This window comes from Phodopus roborovskii, unplaced genomic scaffold (genome assembly GCF_943737965.1).
Source record: "Phodopus roborovskii unplaced genomic scaffold, PHOROB, whole genome shotgun sequence".
NCBI lineage: Eukaryota > Metazoa > Chordata > Mammalia > Rodentia > Cricetidae > Phodopus > Phodopus roborovskii.
Window position 1 is genome coordinate 21621 of NW_026125100.1, and position 21196 is coordinate 42816.

At 38.1% G+C, this 21196-nt stretch overlaps 1 protein-coding gene across 1 annotated transcript in view; it reads right to left on the reverse strand.

Moving 5' to 3' along the window:
* LOC127225920 (protein shortage in chiasmata 1 ortholog-like) overlaps nucleotides 1-21196 on the reverse strand; it is an 83438-nt gene that overhangs the window by 2304 nt on the left and 59938 nt on the right. Inside the window, 12 exon segments of the mRNA XM_051189572.1 lie at nucleotides 2-160; nucleotides 162-218; nucleotides 220-705; nucleotides 1230-1379; nucleotides 1574-1705; nucleotides 10015-10108; nucleotides 14730-14851; nucleotides 16714-16825; nucleotides 18321-18405; nucleotides 18408-18437; nucleotides 18646-18827; nucleotides 20408-20477. Coding sequence (XP_051045529.1) covers nucleotides 2-160; nucleotides 162-218; nucleotides 220-705; nucleotides 1230-1379; nucleotides 1574-1705; nucleotides 10015-10108; nucleotides 14730-14851; nucleotides 16714-16825; nucleotides 18321-18405; nucleotides 18408-18437; nucleotides 18646-18827; nucleotides 20408-20477 — 1679 coding nt within the window.

Consider the following 21196-nt stretch of genomic DNA (forward strand, 5'->3'; position numbering starts at 1 on the left):
CTTCCAATTCAGCTGACAGATACTCAGGCTGATCACTGGGTAACTCATCTTTTTGTGGGTACCATTTGTTGTATGCAGTTTGTTCTGTTCCACAGCTTGAACTGAATGAATGAATCTGTTTCCTACCACTGTTTTTCTTCAAGTCCCAACAATGGTGGGGGGTGAGAAGCCTCTGGTAAAAAGACAGGGGTGGACACCTGCATGTTTCTGCTTCCTTTTTGCTTTCGGATAATTTACAAAATTATGAATAACTCTCCTCTGAGTATCACTTGGCAACATGTCAGGTCCACAATTTATTTGTGTTAGACCCAGAGAGAAGACACCTGATTCTGAATCATCCTGGCTTGGAAAGGAGTGCCGAGTCACTTTCTTTGACTCCTTATTAATTAGAAAAGGGCTATTCTGCACTGTGTTAGGGCCACAAACAGAGTCTGTCCAGGAGCTGGCCTGACTGTAAGATGCTGCAGATGGCAACATGTATGGTGTTTCTCTTAGCTCTAGAAGAGAAGAGCTCGTGCCTTCCTGAGCTGCTTCTTCAGAGTCTTCATAGGAATAATATTCATCATGTTCTTGAATGACAGGAGCCAAACTCTGAGAAATAAAGGGACTACTTTGAGTCATATCTTCCTGAAGTGATGAGATTTGAGGAGACTTTGACACAGAGGAACAACTAATCTTGAACAAGGAGGTGATGCTACAAAAATGCTGAAAAATTAAAAATAATAGTTTATAGACTACAGCCTAGAAAATAAGATGATTCCTAGCTAAATTCATAGATTTTACATTGATCCACAAACTAACATAAAAAATAATTAAGTACCACTAAAATAGAATGTTGTAATTTGCATCTATTTCCTAGCAACTTGCAATGGGATTTTAACAGACTGTTTTTAGAGATGGTTTAGCTTCTCAACAAACACAATGGATTTTGTTTTAGTTATACAAATTACACATGAATACTATTCCTTGATAAGAAATTAAAGATAGCAATAAAACTAAAGCTCTCTTCCCTCTTCAAAATGCCTTAAGATGGGTTAAACTGTACTGAATCATCTGTAATAGCTTTAAAATATATAATGTGGTTGATAGCTAATGGCAATTCCATATGAAAGTTAGTTCAAGTAAACGATTTCTTTCCTATGAGATGTCCAAAACAAAGCTGGACACCGTCATTAGAGAGCCTGTGGTTCACACGGGTAACTGCAATGCCCGTGCTCTTTGTCTCTCACCTTCAGTACTTTGGCTGGAACCTGGGGTAGGAGTTTCTGAAGCTCAGCGGGCGATGCTGTCAGCAGCCAGTGCAGGGAAGGAGCTCTGTGTAACATGAGCTGGGCCACCAGTGGGTTAATACATGGGAAATCAAGTAGGTTCATTTCTTCCTAGAAAACAGTGTGGTGTCTCCTCAGACAATGGTCTTTTGAGAGGGACCTATTTTAGTCTACAGATTAAAATTTTGTCATTAAATTTATAACAATTTGGGAAGCATGGAAAAATATGCTCTCAGGAAGGGAATTCAGGTATTCCTATTTGTTTGCCTCACAGATATCTAATTTGTACATTTAGAAAAAGTAACCTGAGATGGTGAAACTTCAACCCAGGATTTATCCAACCACTCATGAGGATCTCTCTTCGACGTCATTAAATTGTGGTCTGCAATTTGTCGAATTATTAAAGCAGTCTCTTCTACACCTGGGGAAATTATAAGCTAAAAAAATTCATATGTTAGATTGTAGGAAAAATTAAGACGTAAGATATAGCATCCAGAAATAGTTTGAGATAAAGGAAAAAGTCTAAGTAGTGAATTTTTAATAATTCACTTGTATATAACATATTAGTGTGTGTATTTGAAACCAAGTGTGTGTATTTGGATAACCAAGTCAATTTCCTTATTCCCTTCCTTCCTTCCTTCCTTCCTTCCTTCCTTCCTTCCTTCCTCCCTTCCTTCCTTCTGTCCTTCCTTCCTTCCTTCTTATTTCTGAGACAAGTCTCTTATAAAGCACTGGCTATCCTGAAACTTGCTATGTAGATCATGTTGGCTTCAAACCTACAGAGATCTCCCTGCCTCTGGATTAAAGGAGTATGCCACCACCCTTTTTTTCTTCCTTCCTTCCTCCTTTCTTTCTTTCTTTCTTCCTTTCTTTCTTTCTTTCTTCCTTCTTTCTTTCAGTATTGTACCATATTTTCTAATTATTGGGATCTATTTTTCTTCATTTTAATTTGGCATTTATTTATAAAGTCTTTTAAAAGTTATTTAGTGTTACATTTCACTTACAGAACAGCAATTTGAAAATCACTGGTAATATTTAATAGTTTGCTTTTTTCTAGTAGTTATCAAATGAAAATAAGAATAAAAATACAGTGTAATAGTTTTCAAAAACGAACATGAAAGATACTTATAAATTAATTTGATACTGTGGTAAAATAAGGCATAAGCCCTACTTACAGGAGGATACCTCGTACTGTAAATCAACAAGGGTCCATGGCCGGGGAAATCATAGGCTCCAGGGGTGAATCTATTATTATTTTGCTAATTGGATGTAATATCAAATTGCCCTCTATAATCATGTCTCCCTACCCATAGATCAGTACAGCTCTCAGACTTCATTAAAGAAATTTCTTTGTGCAGTGGACAACGGTTAATGCAGAAACTCAAAACTGGTCAAAGTGTAGAGAATCAGTGTCTGGAGAATGCTCAGTCACAGATGGGACATCTATATAACACCCCTACCCAAAAGCTCAGGACTCATAAGAAGGTGCAAAAAGACTGTTAAGGCCAAAGGACAGGGGAGACTGGGCAGCACAGCGTCTACTGGACACAACAGGATTGCTGCACTCATAAATGCAGCAGCTGTTGTTGCTTGAGCAACACATTTTAAACCTGGGCAGAGAGGGGCTCGAGAGTCCCGCCCCTAGCTGAATTGCTACTGATAACCCATGCTTCTCAGGGAGGGAGAATTGGTTTTCTTTAAGAATGTAGTCCCCCACTAGGTCAACCATGCACCCACTGGATGGCCACACACGAATATGTGTGAAACCCAAAGCCCAAATTGGTGGGCTATTTAAAAAAAGAAAAAAAAAAAAACATGAAGTTTGGAGGGGTGAGGAGGTGAATCTAAGAAAATAGGAGAAAGAATAGGAGATGAATAGGATAAAAATATATTCTATTCATATATAGAATTCTCAAAAATTAATGACTAAATCAATTTTAAAATGTTTTGATTTTGAGTAGTCATTCTAGTTGGTAATTATTCATTTAATCTTAGCTTATTTGATTTTAAGATACTCTTGCCAAAAGTGTGTGTGTGTGTGTGTGTGTGTGTGTGTGTACGGATTGCTCAGTGGTTTAGAATACTTGTTCTTGTTGAGGACAGGTATACTTCCAGCACTCACATGGCAGCTTATAACCAACTGTAATTTCAGTTCCTGCATCTGTAATCCTGGCAACAAAGCTAGAGTGTTGTGGGATATTTGTACACTGTGTGAAAATGTATTGCTGTGATTGGTAAAATAATCCAAATGGCTAATAGCTAGGAAAAGGATAGGCAGGATTTCTGGGGACAGAGAGGACTCTGGGAAAAAGGATAGAGACACCAGGGACATGAAGAGGAAACAGGTAATACAAGATGGAAGAGAGGTAATGCCACGTGATAGAACATAGATTAATATAATTTGGTTTGTTTAAGTTATAAGAGCTAGTTAGGTATAAGCCTGAGCTAAAGGCCAAACTTTCATAGTTAATAAGAAGTCTCCATGTCATTATTTGGGAGCTGGCTGGAGGAACAGAAAAAGACTTTTCACAGCCAGAGCCTACACATGGAAATAAAATAAGAATCTTATGTTTAATGGGGATTCAAGATGGCACAAAGGCTGGAGATATAGCTTAGTTGAAGAGCCTGTACTGGTGTATATAACACTTTAGGTTTGAGTCTTATACACAATAAAACGGTACAAATTTCACAAAGTAAATGAGCTAGTTTTTTTTTTTCAGAATATTAAGTATAGGGCTAGAGAGACAGCTCAGGGGTTAAGAGTACTGGTTGCTCTTCTGGAGGATCTGGGTTCAATTCCCAGCACACATATGGCAGCTTACAACTGTCTTTAACTCCAGTTCCAGAAGATCTGATAGCCTCACATAGACATACATGCAGGAAAAACACAAGTGCCCATAAAAATAAATAAATATTTAAAAAAATATTAAATATAAAACTGTCAATACATCATTTTTTGAGTTCATATATTGTAAAAGATAATTTTTCAAAGTTTATACAAATATGCATGGTGTAAAAAGATAATCTGTTTAATCACACCTTTGCTTCATTGTTAGTTTTAGATGCTTTCAGGAAGACATGGCACCTTCATTTAAATGGAACTTTAGTTTAAAAGACAAAGCTTTATGATGATGGTAATGAGTATTGCAGTAATTGATGAGGACAAGAATTCTGGGTTCATGCCTAGACTAGGAGGATTCAAGAGGCCTTATTTCTGAATTTGTGTATGTGTATATTTCATATCATCTACAAAGATAATTCATAAGAAATTCATACAAATCTTTTAAAGTTAGAAGGTTAAGAATATAGCTAAGTGCTATATGCTTGCTTATCTACACAAGGCTTTGAATTGGATCACCAGTACCATAAGAAAAAAAACCAAGATTAACAAATAGAAAAGATAATAACATTTAAACAACACTACCAATATCTTCTTTTAATTTAAGGGAATGTCCTTAGACTTCCTTGTACTTCTTTTATAGCTAAGATGGCTGAAAACAAAAAAGTGCTAATAATAAATATACTTATGTTCTCTAAGAGACAAAGACATGATAACTAAATAAAGGAGCAATACATTCTAATACATACATAATATATACAGGGTTAGGAGCCCTAGTTATTTCTGGTTTTGAGTCAGGGTATCATGTAGTCCAAGCTATCCTTGAACTCTGTACATAGCCAAAGGGAACCTTGAACTTCTGATCCTCCTGCCTTAACATCTCAAGTGCAGTGGCTTACAGGCATGCACGGCCACATCCGTTTTATATGGTACTGGAGACTGAACCCACAGCTCTGTGGATGCTGTGTAAGCACTCTACCAACCAAGTTACATCCCTATTTTCCTCAAGCCTACTTTAATAATGACATCACCAAGCTATATCCCTATCTTCCTCAAGCCTATTTTAATAATGACATCAAGTCAGAACAATGACATACTTATGCATACTACTGACATACTAACAATAAGAAAAACAAAACTGGTCTACTTTTAGGATGGACTTGAAAAGCATCTGGAGTAGTTTTTATCTGGGTGGAAGCAGACTTTTTGTTTGGAATGGATTGCCTGCATCCTACTCTATTTTATCCTCAAATGCCTTCCTTAGGGAATACCTTCTCTGGACCATGTACCTGTATATGAACATTGTACCACTTTACTGATATATTTTACATATAATTGTTTGCTACATGCTCAGAAAAGGCTGCCCAAGCAATGAATCCTCATTTGAATAAACAAGACACATTTACATTTAAAGGTAACTTTTCTAAGAATTTTACTGTTGTGTGTAATATTTTCATGATGTTGCAGGAATTCTAATTGTTCTTAATAATAAAAACCCAGATTCAGATGGAGGGAGGGGGCTGAAAGATCCCAGAATCAAAGCAACCAGCCACTAGCTCTTACCTCTATCTCAAATCAAATGGGGGATCCTGTCCTTAGACTGACTGCCTCAAACTGACTGCCTAGACTGCACTGAGCTCATGTCTCCTCCTACTTTATATTCCTCTCTCTGCCCAGCTATATGCCTTCCTACCTCCACCTCCCTAGTGCTGGGATTAAAGGTGTGAGCCACCACTGCCTGAATCTGTTTCTCTTTTAAACTGGGTCACTCTCCTGTAGACCAGGGCAGCCTTGAACTAACAGAGATCTGTCTGCCTCTGTCTGCCACCACTGCCTGGGTTTTATGGCTGACTAGTGTGGCTAGCTTTGCACTCTGATCTCCAGTCAAGCTTTGTTAGATAATAAGCAAAATATCACACATCATGAGATTGAATTTTTCAAGATCATTTCCTGATATTCTTAACAGGTTGTGATTTGATTTAACTATTAAGCAGGTATTTGTTAAAAATATTTGCTCTGTATGAAGCTACTGTACTAGAAGGCACAGGTTTACAAAGGACTTAGTTCTTGCCTTTCAGAATGAAGAGCATATGAATAAATGCCTGTGTCAGGGTGTGCCACACACCTTTAATCCCAGCATTTGAGATGCGGGCAATCTCTGTGAGTTCAAGGCCAGCCAGGGCTATGACACACAGTGACACTCTGTCTCAAAAACAAAATAAAACCACCACCACCAAACACCTCACACTATAATAGAAGTACAGTGTGTAATGGGGAAGGCCATATTTATAATGAGTGGGTATGCCGGGGCATAGCTCCTTAAGAAAGCTGTGTTTGAAACCTGGCTCCAAGAGATAGACAACAGCACCCTGGGGGAAGAAAGGCTGGATGACATCTCTTCATCGGCTGAGTCTGACCTTGTGGGGATTCATGGAGAAATGATTACCTAGGGACTGAATTCTGTATCCGCCTGAATTTGACTCTATTCTGAATAAAGCAGGAAGACATGGAAGGTCTCTAAGCAAGAAAACATAACAGTGTTGCCAATAGCATTCTATTTGGCATTTTGCTGGGTGCCCAGGATATAGAAATGAAAAGACAAGCTCGATCACCTCCAGTGTGTAGGGAATGGATTTTCACAGCTGCTTCTTACAATGGAATTGCTGTCAGCATAGGATGGAGTAGATGATTAGTTAGGAAAGCATTTGAAAAATCTGCATGCGAAGTGATGGGGGGGAATTATCCCAGAAATACTGCCATGCCACCAAACAGTGATGTCACAAATCAAGCTTGGGAGAGGATGGGGAGTTCCATCTGAGCTATTTGCAGGATAGTCATGTGGAGATCTCCAACTGGTTGCTAGAATATAGGTGCAGACCTCACCTGTCAGAAGGATTTTAAGAACTATACTCAGCCTTTTTAATTTCCTCTATTGAGAATTCTTTTCTTCAGTTCTGTACCCCACTTTTTAAATAAGGTTATTTGGTGTTTTGTTGTCTAGTTTCTTGAGTTCTTTGAATATTTTGGAGATCAGCCCTTTGGATATAGGATTGGTGAAAATCTTTTCCCAGTCTGTGGGCTGCCGTTTGGTCTTGTCCACTATGTCCTTTGCCTTACAGAAGCTTCTAAGTTTGAAGAGGTCCCATTTATTAATTGTTGCTCTTAGTGTCTGTGCTCCTAGAGTTATGTTCAGGAAACGGTCTCCTATACCAATTTGTTCAAGGGTACCTCCTACTTTCTCTTCTAAGAGGTTCAGTGTGGCTGGATTGATGTTGAGGTCTTTTCCATTTGGACTTGAGTTTTGTGCATGGCGACAGACATGGGTCTATCTGCAGTCTTCTACACACCATCATCCAATTGTGCCAGCACCATTTGTTGAAGATGTTTTCCTTGCCTCATTGTATTCTTTTAGCTGTTTTGTCGAACATCAGGTGTTCATAGGTGTGTGGGTTTATATCAGGATTTTCGATTCGATTCCATTGGTCTACCTGTCTATTTTTGTGCCAATACCAGGCTGTTTTCAGAACTATAGCTCTGTAGTGGAGCTTAAAGTCAGGAATGGTGATGCCTCCTGAAGTTCTTTTATTGTACAGGGTTGTTTTGGCTATCCTGAGTAAGGGTAGGATTTTCACCAATCCTACATCTGACAAAGGACTGATCTCCAAAATATACAAAGAACTCAAGAAACTAGTCAACAAAACTCCAAATAACCCTATTAAAAAATAGGGTACAGAACTGAAGAAAGAATTCTCTATAGAAGAAATCAAAAAGGCTGAAAGACACTTAAGAAAATGCTCCACATCCTTAGCTATCAGGGAAATGCAAATCAAAACAACTTTGAGATACCATCTTATTCCTGCCAGAATGGCTAAAATTAGAAACACCAATGACGACTCATGCTGGAGAGGATGTGGAGAATGGGGAACACTCCTCCACTGCTGGTGGGAGTGCAAACTCGTACAACCATTTTAGAGATCAGTATGGCAGTTCCTCAGGAAAATGGGAATTAGTTTACCACAGGACCCAGCAATCCCCCTCTTAGGCATATACCCAAATGATCCACATCCATGCAACAAAGACATCTGATCAACTATGTTCATAGCAGCATTATTTGTAATAGCAAGAACCTGGAAGCAACCTAGATGCCCCTCAATTGAAGAATGGATAAAGAAGATGTCGCACATCTACACAATGGAATACTACTCTGCAGAAAAAAAAATAATGGTATCTTGAAATTCGCAGGCAAGTGGATGGCACTTGAAGAAACCATCCTGAATGAGGTTACCCAGTCACAAAAAGAGGAACATAGTATGTAGTTGCTCATATATGGATTGTAGACCTAGAGCAAAGGATCACCAGCCTATAATTCACACCTCCAGAGGAACTAGGAAACAAGGTGTATTCTAAGAGATTCATATAAAGTCTCTCACAGAAGCAGAAAGGGACAAGTCCCCCCAGAGCACAGGAGAAGTTGGGGGGGCAGTGAATGGAGAGAGAAGTAGGAGAAAACGAGGGGGAAGAAAGGAAAACACATGTGACTAGGAAGATTGAGTCCAGGTTGGAACAGAAGACAGGAGAGAGAGAGAGAGAGAGAGACAGAAACAGAGACAGAGAGAGACAGAGAAAGGGGGGGAGAGAGAGAGAGAAAACATAAAAGAGGGAGCCAATATTGGTTTGAAGAGGAAACTGAACCCAAAGAAAGGTCTAGAGACCTACAAGACTGCTGCCAAGTAACAATTTGAGCATCCGTGGAAAGGCTATCATAAATGCCCTTATCGGACAGTGAGATCAACAGCTAACTTATCCATGGAGCCCTCACCTAATACCTGTTGGAAACAGAAGCAAACACCCATACCTAAACACTGAGTCGAACTAGAACCCAGATGCAGGTGGAGAGGACAAGACTAGGTTGCAGAAACACATAAAGACAGCTGACCTGAACAAGGAGGAGCTAATGGGCCCTCAGACTGATATCTGGGAATCCAGCATGGGACTGACTCAGGCCCCCCTGAATATGGGTCTCAACCAGAAGGACTGAGCAGTCTAAGGGATCTCAGACAGTGGAACCAGGATGTATCCGTGGTGCACAAAAGGACCTTGCAAACGGATCCTAGTTCCTACTTCAAATGACCTGTCAGATCTACATGACCCCACCTGGATGGCATTGCCCTACATGAGGAATTGGGGTGGGGGGAATGGGAGGGGAGGGTGGTCAGGGTACAAGAGGGAGGGATGGAGAGAGAACTGGGATCAACATAAAAAAAAAAAAAAAAAGAACCATACTCAGAAGCTACGAAAGGCTATGGCAATGTCTTTTTTCTTAAATGAAAGAACATGAAATGAACCCTAACTCAGACAAATGCTTTAGGGCCAAGGAGACTGGAGATCATCAGTACATATTACCCTACCAAAACATCTTGAGAGTTCCACTCTGCAGTAGATAAAAACTCAGTACATCTTTCATGAAGAACATGATTTGATCAAGGAACATTTATTTTCATCTCCTGATATGGTTTTTTAAAGTTCTAACTTTGACTTGATTTTAAATTAAGTTGTTTTTTTGGTTTTTAAGACAGTCTCGCTATATAACTCCTTAACTGGTTTTGAACTCATGAACTTTCCATCTCAACCTCTTGAGTGCCAAGTCAACAGGCATGTATATCATACCATGCGTTAAGTTCTTGTCACATATTTATTTTGTATGTATTTATATGTGTGTGTTCATGTAACACACTAAAAGTTTTTAAAACCGAAGTGTAGAAGTGTATGTATTTTATAATTTGACCCTGCTCTTTATTGGCTCTTAAGGAATTGTGTCTGCTTAATGTTTCTTCACATTGGGCACTTGAATTCAAGTCTAATTTTAGTTTATGAACAATGCTTGTGGATATATAGGGAAAATAATACCTTTACATCCAGTTCTTCAGATTTAAGACCCGAGGAAACCAAAGCTGCATAAATCTGTGCGAGATGATGAAGTGTCTTTTCTGTGAGATGGTACCTAAGAGTGACATTATTACATGTTTACTTAGTAGAGATTTCATATGAGTGACATTATTACATGTTTATTCACTAAACATTTCTGTGAGATGGAACCTAAGAATGACATTATTACATGTTTACTCAGTAGACATTTTGTTGCAGGCATGTCCCATTTCTCCTTGTACTTACTTTATCCTCTCTGGAAAGGACATTTCCACCTCCTATCTCTAACCACACTATTAAATCTAGGGATACTAGGGTATGTGTGTAGGAGATCATGGGTGAGGAGAAAATCTGACTCACTCCATTCTTACCTCCAGGGTTGACTTAGACACATAGAATAGGACACCTATTACCAGGCCACCTACCATAAAGGAACAGGATACTTTTTACAAGGCTACTTACCATAAGGGAGTAGGATCCCTATTACCAGGACAGTTCACAAAAGCTGGGAATCTGGAGCTCACTGCATAATTTGTAGACAGCTCATATGGTTGGGGCACTTTCCCCCCCAGACAGTTTAGTAGGCCTGAGCATCTCCAGGTAGTTCCCCTGGTCTGCTTTTTCCAGACAGCTTGGCTAATTTATCTCCTCAAGGCAGTGTGGGTGGTCTGAGCCTCTTCCTGTTGAGCTGCCTAGGAAGGACATTCTATAGCCTGTCAAACTGCTGGTAGTTGTGCAGTGAGGTACAGGTTTATAGCTTCAGTGAGCTTTTGGTCACATTTTTTTCGAATTGAGTCATTTCTGCTCCTGGTTAACCCTTCCCTCACACCCCTGAAATAACCCAGTAAATCCATTGGTTCACCCAGTTGGACTGTAGTGGTATCCTTGCTTTGTTAATGGTTCCCTGTTCAGGGTGAGTAGATGTCTGTTTGCATCTCCCCATGAATGATGTCACATAACACAAGACACACTTTCTCCACAAAGTAAAAAGTTTTGTCAGAGTAACTTACTGTTCCCAAGCTGTTTGTACCAACAACATGAATTCTGCTGAATATTTTCTTACCTTCTGAGCCCTGGAAGCTTTGACTTGCACTAAGCCCTTAACCCTGGTCATTGTGTCTCTAATAAGCTTCCTGAATGGCTAATGGTTTTTAGTTTTGTCACAGCTTGTTGCTAAGAAAACCAAGCACCTTTGTGTGTGAACTAGGAAAAGATTCTTGGAAGTTTTCTCGGGGCTTTGTCCAGTGAGCTTCCTCTCTTGCATATTTTGCATTATAGAATGTTAACATTGGACTGCAGTACATCATAGTCATGAGTGCAGCTATACACTGACTCTGGCAAACACCAAACCAAGGCTGCTCAAAGGATGTTGATGCTCTTTCTTGAGATTCCTGAATAACTAAGATAATGCAAACCATTCCTTCTGCATTTTCTATTTCTTTCATTGATCAGCTTATTGATATACTACTTAGAGATTACAATTATCAGCCAGGTGGTAGTAGTGCATGACTTTAAACACAATACTCTGGAGGCAGATACAGGCAGATCTTTGTGAGTTCAAGGTCTGCCTGGTCTACAAAGAGTTTGAGGGCTACACAGAGAAACCCTGTCTCAAAAAACAAAGCAAAACAAAAAGTTATAATTATCTAATAACACAGAACTATGAAAATAATAATTCTGAAAATAATTATATTTGTGATATCACAAAAATGTTCATACTGTATATTCTGATAAAAATAAAGGTATCCCAGAACATTATGTGATAGACAAAAATACATTGGGATCTTTTGCTATTCTCCTCTGTATTTCAGTTGAACCACAAAACTATAGGTAAATAGCAATCTGAAAACAACCTTAGAAAACTTGCAAATAAGTAATTTATATAAAAAATTTTCAAGCTTTAGATAAAACTTAAAATTATTTATAAGTAGGCTGATGGGAGATGTCATTCTGTAAATATGTTTCTCTTATTGGTTAATGAATAAAGCATTGTTAGCAAATAGGAGAGCAAGATAGGCAGGACTAGGAGACAAAGAGGATTCTGGGAGATGTAGTGGAGATTCAAGATGTAGGGACTTGAGAAGAACTCTGCACCCTCTCTCCGGTAAGATAAGACCACATGGAAATACTTAGATAGATAGAAATGGGTTAATATTTAAGACAGAGCTAGCCAATAAGAAACTCTAGTAACAGGCCAACAGCTTTATATCTAATACAGTGTCTCTGTGTGTTATTTGGGGCTGACACAGCTGTGGGACCAGGCTTGTGGGAAAATTTCCCATAACAAACTGCCTGTAAGTAGACACCAAGCTTGATGTGTTTTATAGGTCTTATTAATCTTCAAAGTGAGGGTGGTAAAGCAGAAACCACAGTTTTTACTCTGTAGCCAGGTAGAAAGGACTTGCTGGGGCTATCTGTTAATAGAAAAGGATTTAAGAGCCAAGGTGTTTAGACTCTTAGACTCCAGTTTGAATCTATCCTCACAAGATAATAATTATACAGGAAGAGTTCAGTAAACTACTAAACAATGGTGTCAAGAAAGTGGAAAAAAATCACAGGCAATGTCAAATATATAGATACCTTATTTAACAACCAATTTAAAGAATATATAAAGCCTTCTCTGAGTTAGGTGGGGTGTAATATTATAGGAATAAAGTGAGTCAAACTGGTTAGCAATTTTGTAGGAAAGGCTGACTCAATCAATGAACAATTACTGGGCATCTATCACATGAAAACAGTGTGCCCTTATGCTGTAGAACATGTACCAAAGAATCAAAACATAGAAGAAACATAGAGCTAAGCAGTTCACAGGATGGAAAGGTGTGAGTAGGGAGTAGAAAACACAGTACCTGGGACTGAAAAAAAATTGAGTATAGTTTCACTAGAGGAAACAGTTGAAGACATAGAAAAGAAATGGGTGACAGTAGAAAGCATCTGGCTAAACTGGAAGGCAGTGAAGAAGAACCCTGAAAATACAGGTGGGTCACATCCCTGACACCTCACATATATGGTCATGGGTCATAGTTTGTATTGTATTCAGTAGGTAACTAGGAACTCAGTAAAGACATGTGTGTGTGTGTGTGTGTGTGTGTGTGTGTGTGTGTGTGTGTGTGTTTGCACTTATACATATACATATAGAACCAGAAGTTGATGATCTTTCCTTCTCCTCTTCTGTCTTCAGTTTTTGGAGACAGGGTCTTACTATGGAGCCCTGGTTGGTCTGGAGCTTGCTATGTAGCCAGGCCATCCTCAAACTCACAGAGATCTGTCTGCTTCTGGCTGGGATTAAAGGTGTTCACTACTGGGCTCTACTCGAGCCAGAAGCAAACATCTCAAGTGTCATTTCTCAGGTGCTTTTTTAGACAGGGTCTAAAATTGGTCTGGCACTGGCCAAGCAGGCTAGGCTGGCTGGTCAGTGAGCGACAGGGACCCACTTATTTTTGCCTCCCCAGCACTGGGATTAAAATGTATACCATCATGCCTGACTGATTCGTTGTTGTTTTCTTCAACATTGGTTCTGGGATTTGAACTCAGGTCCTTGGATTCAAACTCAGTTCCTTATGCCAAACACTTTAGTGACTGAGTTATTTCCCCAGCCTCTCAGGAAAGGCTTTTCTTAAGAATGGAATAATAGGAGCTGGTTTTAGGGGCATCAACTGGGCAATGACACACTACTTAGGGAACACGGAGAGACATCTGGAGATAGAAAAATAACAGGTAGTGTAACAATCCACATGAAATAGTGAGAATCTGAGCTAAGGTATTGGTAGTATAAATGCAGGAAAGATAGACAGACAGTAAAAAATTGCTACAGGGCAGATAAGAAGAAATACAGATTTGGGGGGACAGAGACTATACAGTAAGTTCATATCTGAGCATGTTAACTTTGAGAGTTTGTGGAATATGAGGGGGGAGATATTTGGTAAAGATTTAGAGATTTATGCCAGGAATTCCCGAGAAAGACTGCAGCTGCAGAAAGAAACATAATAATTATATACCAACAGATACTGACAAAAGCTGTAGTAAATAAGATGGCTAATGAATAGAACAGGAGAGAGAACTCAATACAAATATATTCAGAGACGGACATAAAGAAGATCTGCAGGTAGGGGAAAATCTTAGGACGGTGGACAATCAAAGGCATTGAAGTGTCATGAACTGGGGAGTTTGGAGCAACAGACTACTGAAACCATCTTAGACGCTTCATAGCAGTGAAAGATAAAAGCACTGTTGACAATCCTGAGATAGAAAGGCCAGCTGACGGAGGATATTTATTATGCTTATCAGTAAAGGAAAGGAAAAATAGTGATGACTCAAGCCATTGTCTGGCCATGGCATTTACTAATGTTTTGGTTAAGCCCATCAATGACGTAAGTACATAACAAAACAGTTATGCATTCAGTGTATTAACATCATTTTAGAAATGGTTTAAAAAGGATTTATCTTTTAGCAAACAAGTCCAGGATTCCAAAGAAATAAAACACATAAAATAATAACTCTTAATGAGAGGGGGTAGGAGGGGATGATTTGAACAGAATGTCCAGGACAACATGTGTCATCTCCAGAGTTCTTTGTTTTCGTATCCTGCCTCCATCCCCAGAACCCCCTCATTTAAAGCACACTAGATGAACATTTGTGCACAAAGAGGATTGAAGAAAACTAGGAACATGACTTTGGAGGAAGAAATGTTTACTTACTCTGAACTTAATGTTTCCTTGGGATATAGTATTATCCAACAACAGTTATACTGGAATGACAATGCCATTAATCTCATAATGATATTGTCTGATGCCTTCTCATAATATAATTCTTCTAGGTCCTATAAAAAAAAATAAAGAAAATGGGAAGATACATCAGATTGACTACTGCTTAAAAATTTCAATAGTCTGGTACATAAATGGTAACTTAAGAGGCATGGGTATGGTTTAATGTAAAAATGAAATTCATACAAAAACCAGGGGAAAGCTGCAGTAGACATAAAACAAGAAACTAGTGTGACAACACCAACCAGGAAGCCTCATGAGTCTTCCACAGCCCAACATGAATAAAATGGCCAAGTCAGTGTTCCTGTGCTGGTGAAGTGCTTTGCGGACTGGGATCTGGATACACTTAGAAACCTGTGGGATAACCTGCTGATGGTGCAACTGTAAGAGCACTTTCCATTACGATCTGACTCAAACCCTGCAGCCTGCACTGCAGGTTAAAAGGGATGGCTTGGTAGACTTCCTGGGTCCCTCAATGGTCTAGATCCTCTTTTCCTTCAATTATTAAAGTTTAATTGGACATTTGATAAAGGACATTTAAGACATGTCCTTCTTTTAACAGAAGTGCTATATCTGTGGATTAAGGCAGTTTTCCAAGTCAACAAATAATTGAGAACTTTAAATTTTAAAGAAATGCTGTCTCTTTAAAAATCCAGTACTTGAACATTTCCATTATGTCATTCTTATATTGTAGTTTTTGCTCACCAAATCAGACCTTATCACATTTACCAATAATTTATACTCTGTATCATCAAACCTGATCTCCAATCTCCATTTCTTTACAACTGGTTCATCAATCAAGTAAACATATAAGAAGATTCTTCTAAGAATTTATTCATCTTACCTTCCAAATTATGTATTTTAACAAATTTATGAGCCTCACTGTTGTAAGTTAATGTGTCATTAGCTGTGGTTTGAGTACCCAGCTGGGTGCAGTACTGCAGGTGAGGAGATTGATCCAAATTCTATGTATTTTTGGAGATTCTCTCTTTAAAAAACAAATTTGAAGTAATCCATATTTGCCTTAGGGGAAACTCCACATTTCTAATCATCAATTAATATTATACTTTTTGGAGGCTGGAAGGATGGCTCAGCCCCCACTTACTCCTCTTACAGAGAGCCCAGATCTGTTCTGTTCCCAGCACTAAGATTGGGCAGTTTATAATCACCCATAATTCTAGTTCCAGGAATCCTTATGCACCTGTATGCATGTGTTGCACATAAACCCACACAGTCACACACATATACACATGAGACAGAAAAGAAGTAATGAATGGACTACCTAGCCACATAAAATTATACCATATTTTTTATATGAAAGAGTGGCTGGTTCTTGGTTTTCTTTATCTTGCTTTGCTTGTACAGCTGGTGATCACACTTGGAGCTTTGTGCACACTAGCCAAGCAGTCTACTACCCCTAGTCCTTGGTATTTACTTCTTAAAACTTCCTGCACTAATTTTTTAGAAGTAATTTTAAAATAGGCCAAAATACAATGCTAGAGATTATTTATTTTATCATTTTTTTTTTTGTTTTGAGTTAGGGTCTTGCTATATAACTCAGGTTGGTCTCAAACTTGCAATCCTGTGACAGGGTTGCAGATATACACTACTTTGCCTGACTTATCTTTATCTTCCCTAAGTATTTTAAAATTTATATGGCATCTAGGAAGATTGGTAGTCATTTTCCATGGTGATAATTAGTACTGTGCCCATTTGTAAAATTTAGAGATCACAGATTGTAGTTAAGTAATACAAAATTACATAGTTGTATTATTTTAATATGCTTAATTTATTTTTAATATATTTATTACGTGATAATTTGTATATCTTTGGTCATATTTGTTCCCTACTCCTCATGTTAATCTTCCCCCCCATTCACTTTCCACCTGAGTTTTAATTTCTTATTACATGGTTTTACCTGTACAACTACAGCAGTCTGCTCATCAACTGTGACCACTCCATAATGCTCTGTGCTTCCAAAGAGTTTCAGTGACTCACAGCAGCATCTCTCCACTAGTGTGATATCATAGCTGCAAAAGACAATATTCTCCAGTGAAAATAAAGCTGTGGTTAAAAACACTCTGTAGAGTATTGTGCTGTTCTTCTGAACTGTTTTTCCATAAATCAACTTACTCTTTCAATTTTGGGAAGGAAGTTGTGATTCATTCAGTGTATAAAATAAACCAGAGACTTTTCTAATCTGTACCTGCTCAGCTTGGAAGACCTCTGGTGCATTTTCTATTGGTTTCTCCTTAAATTGTGTTCATCTCTTTTTAAATTTTTATTTGTTTAAAGATTTAGTTTTAATTTGTGTGTGTGTGTGTGTGTGTGTGAGAGAGAGAGAGAGAGAGAGAGAGAGAGAGAGAGAGAGAGAGAGAGAGAGAGTGCATGTGCATTCTGCTGCTTATGGAGGCCAGAACAGGGCTTCAGATTCCCTGAGTCACCACTAGAGTTACAGGTGTTTATAAGTTGCCCAATCTGGGTGCTGGGAACCAAACTCTGGTCCTCGGCAGGCACTATTAATAGCTGAGCCCTCTCTCCAGGCCCTGTTAACTTCTTTTTCATCTTTTTCTTTTACAATGACAATCCTCTTAAAAATTATATGCTGTCTTAGTAACTGTACTGAATATTCATATGTATATATGTATATATACATATATATATTTATGTATATTGCCATTACAAATGTTTTGACTGATTTATTCTTGTTCTTTAACAGTAACTGATAAAACTGTAAGATTTCCTGTTTATCAGATTTTTTCTCCTCTCTTTTTAAACTGACTTACTTCTGGAGGTCAAGCTGTTGCTGGAGGTTAAATTCAGGGCCTCACAAATACTCAGTGGCCTCATACCACACATATTAAGTACATTCAACAACTGAGCTACACAAGTCTCTGTCTACACTTTAACTACTTTTTATCAGCTAATAGTTTTTTATGTGTCCCTAGCCTTTCAATATGAAAACAAAATAATATAATGTTGATTTGTATTTTATCTGAAAGTAGTATCTCTGTTTTCCTTCACTGATGTTCACTTCAATATTCCTGTGTACTATGATACAGTATTTTTAAATTTAAAACACTCAATGTTGGCATAACCTTAAAACTAATAACCTGAAAACCCAACCATTCATCTAGAACTTAATAATCCTGTTTTCCATGCTGTTTCCTCCTCATTGTGAATATTGCAAATGGCTCAAATGTTTGAACATGTAATTCCCAGAAAAAGAACACACAAGATATTTCTTTTGTGCTGGTAACAAGAGAAATTTAAATAAAATGCAAATTGAAGAAAAATTCAATTTCATTTTGCTAATAAAATTAGTAAGCATTATAAAAGGTATTATAATTATAGTTTAGGGACTAGAAATATAAATTGATATACTTTTTGGAAAGAAGTTCTTGTACTAGTCTAGTCTTGGATCAGGAAGATAAGGCATAACATGTACAGTGTAATTAACTAATCAGAACATACACATACACACACTGAAGTTGCTGAGGTCAACATCTAAAAAGGGTGGCTTACTCAGATTCCAGCAGCCGGAGTATTTCTGGGGCATTAAGTAATCCTTCAGAAGCAAAAAATATGTATGGGATCTGAATTTCCAAGGAAACCCACCAAATCTATCCAGCAAGGTGTTTCCTAAGTAAGAGAATTATAAATGTTTACATTTTTCTTCCACAACATCTTTCTCTTTTTTTATAAAACAGTAGTAATGGAGGTGTACGTTAAAGAAACTATACAGATGTATTGTTTATTTTATAAATAGAAATTCAAACAAAGAAGAATATTTCTTCAAATAGAACAGTTCTACCCTACTGGAGAGCGGGACACCGGCTTATCTCCTTACTTTTCAGAGAAGCTGTGTCTGGAAGAACGGCTTTCAGGGCCAGGAAAGGTACGCTCAGCTGCTGGCAGTGCCTGGCCCAGCAAGAGTGTCCCACGTGATTGTACTCCACCACGAGTGAGAAGCTGCTCCAGGGGAAATCTGCTCCAATACTGTGATTGTGCACAACCACACAGGAACTTGTACTGAAGACAAAAGCAGGCCAAGACAATCTAAGTACACTCGTCCTTCTTTAGCTGGAGCAGAGAAGATGGCTGCCTGTGCTCTCCTGACCTCGCCAATTCAACAGGAAAAGCACTGGAACACTTTTTGCTCAATGCTCTCACTGTGTTAACCCCATTTTATCTTTCTTTTCTTGTTTTGTTTTGTTTGTGCTCTTTTAGACAATCTATGTAGTCCTGCTGTCTGGAACTCGCTATGTAGACCAGGCTGGCCTCAAATGCCTCTGCCTTCCCAGTGCTGGGATTAAAGGTGTATATCACCACCACCCAGCTTCATTTTATCTTTCTCTCAGATATCATACTTTCAAAAAAAGATCAGAACATACAAAATTCCATCTGCTCATACCTCAAATGTAATTCTGAATTTATTACCGAGTATCATCAATAATAGATATCAACATGAAAAACTGCCTCACCTCACCAATGTAAAATCTTAATTTTGAGACTCTACATAGAAGGGTATTTTCTGACAACTGTCAGATGGAATTGTTTCTTCTCAATGGGCTTAATAAGCATTGAACGAAAACAAGAAATGATGGGCACAGTAGTATAAGTGTTGCTGTCTCATCATCTTCCTGTAATACAGCATCTAATGTAATTCAAACCCTTCACTACTCCTTTCTATCTGGATCAAACCAGAAGTTTAAAGTGTTTATGCCTAGTTTTTATGGGCTTCTATTTTATTTATATTTCTTTCATTATTTGGATCCCAATATTAGAAATAATTTCTGTGTGAAATAAGACAAAGTAAAGGTGGCACATGCCTTTAACCCCAGCACTTGGGAGGCAGAACAGGCAGATCTCTGTGAATTCGAGGCCAGCCTGGTCTACAAAGTGAGTTCCAGAACAGCTAGGCCCGTTAAACAGAGAAACCCAGTCTCAAAAAGCCAACCAACCAACCAACCAACCAACCAACCAACCAACCAAACAAACAAACAAAAATCAACTCAGTGCTAGGTCTATTATTTATTAGCAGGCCCTCCCCAGGAAGAAAGGAAGGAGACATGACAAGCCAAGAAACTGAAGAAAACAAGATTATGTTTTAAAAGGCATTTCCCCTCCCTCCATTCCGGCCTCCCCGAGACAGGGTTTCTCTGTGTAGCCCTGGTTGTCCTAGACCTCACTCTGTAGACCAGGCTGGCATTGAATTCAGACATTTGCCTATTTCTGCCTCCCCAGTGCTGGGGTTAAAAAGGTGTACCATTACCGCCTGGCAGTATTTCTATTCTAAAAAACAATGATGATAATTTGGGGACATTAAAATATGACTGAACTAAATTCATGGATACTAATTTTATTAAACAGACATGACTATGTTGAGAGTTAAAGTGTTTTAAGGCATTTCTCATGGGGAGAATAAAGTCATGGACTTCAGATTTTCTTAAACAGAACTCTGAAAGGATCACCTTCCCAAGTATAGGGTTCAAGCCCAAGGCCCATTCATGTCCTGTGAGCACCCCACACTGAGCACAGCCCAAACTTTGGGGGGGGGGCTCTCCCTTTCCTGTGGAAATATGCCATAGATTAAAAGAGTACAATCTTACCCTTTTAAAACACTGGTAGTTTCCAGGAAATCTTTTCTCTCATTTGAACGTAAAACAGTCAATGTTAAACCTGTTGGGGGAAAAAAAACAGTTTTCTTTCAACAAGATTTTTAATTTTTTTTAATAATTTTTTTCCAGTGTCACAAATTTCACTCTGATAAAAATAAACTGAAATTCTGTAAGCAAAGAAATTACTTGAAATAAGGTTTTCCAGATTACATTTCTAAGTCTAGTTTATTAGAAACTTATAAGCAATTTTTCCGGTGTGTATATACAAAAATCATGTGGACCCAAAGTTTTTATGCCAACAAAAACAGTCAAATATTTCATTTTAAATCAGCCATATTAAATACTCATAAGTTGTGCATTTAACATTATTTTGCCCCAAATTATAGTAGATTCTTATTCTTTCTCTAGCCAAAAAGTAAGTACATAACAAAATCAGCAAGGGAGGGTATTTCAATGTGATATGAGCAAATGTGTGTTTGCACTTGTTTACTGTCTGTATAAGAAACAGAACTTATTACCTCACAATTTATATTCATCTAGCTTATTTTTGGTTAACATAACTAATTAAAGAACAGTTAAACTAAGTCTAAATTAATTCTATAATCTATTAGTGTACTTCCATAAATTGTAATGTTCATAAAGTTAATATGTAATAATGGCATTTTGTGTAATATTATTTGGTAACACATAGATTGGTGTCAATAAACAAGTATTATTTCTTTACATAAATCATAAGGTGACTCATATCATCTAAAGTCTAAATGAACCTAAAAACCAACT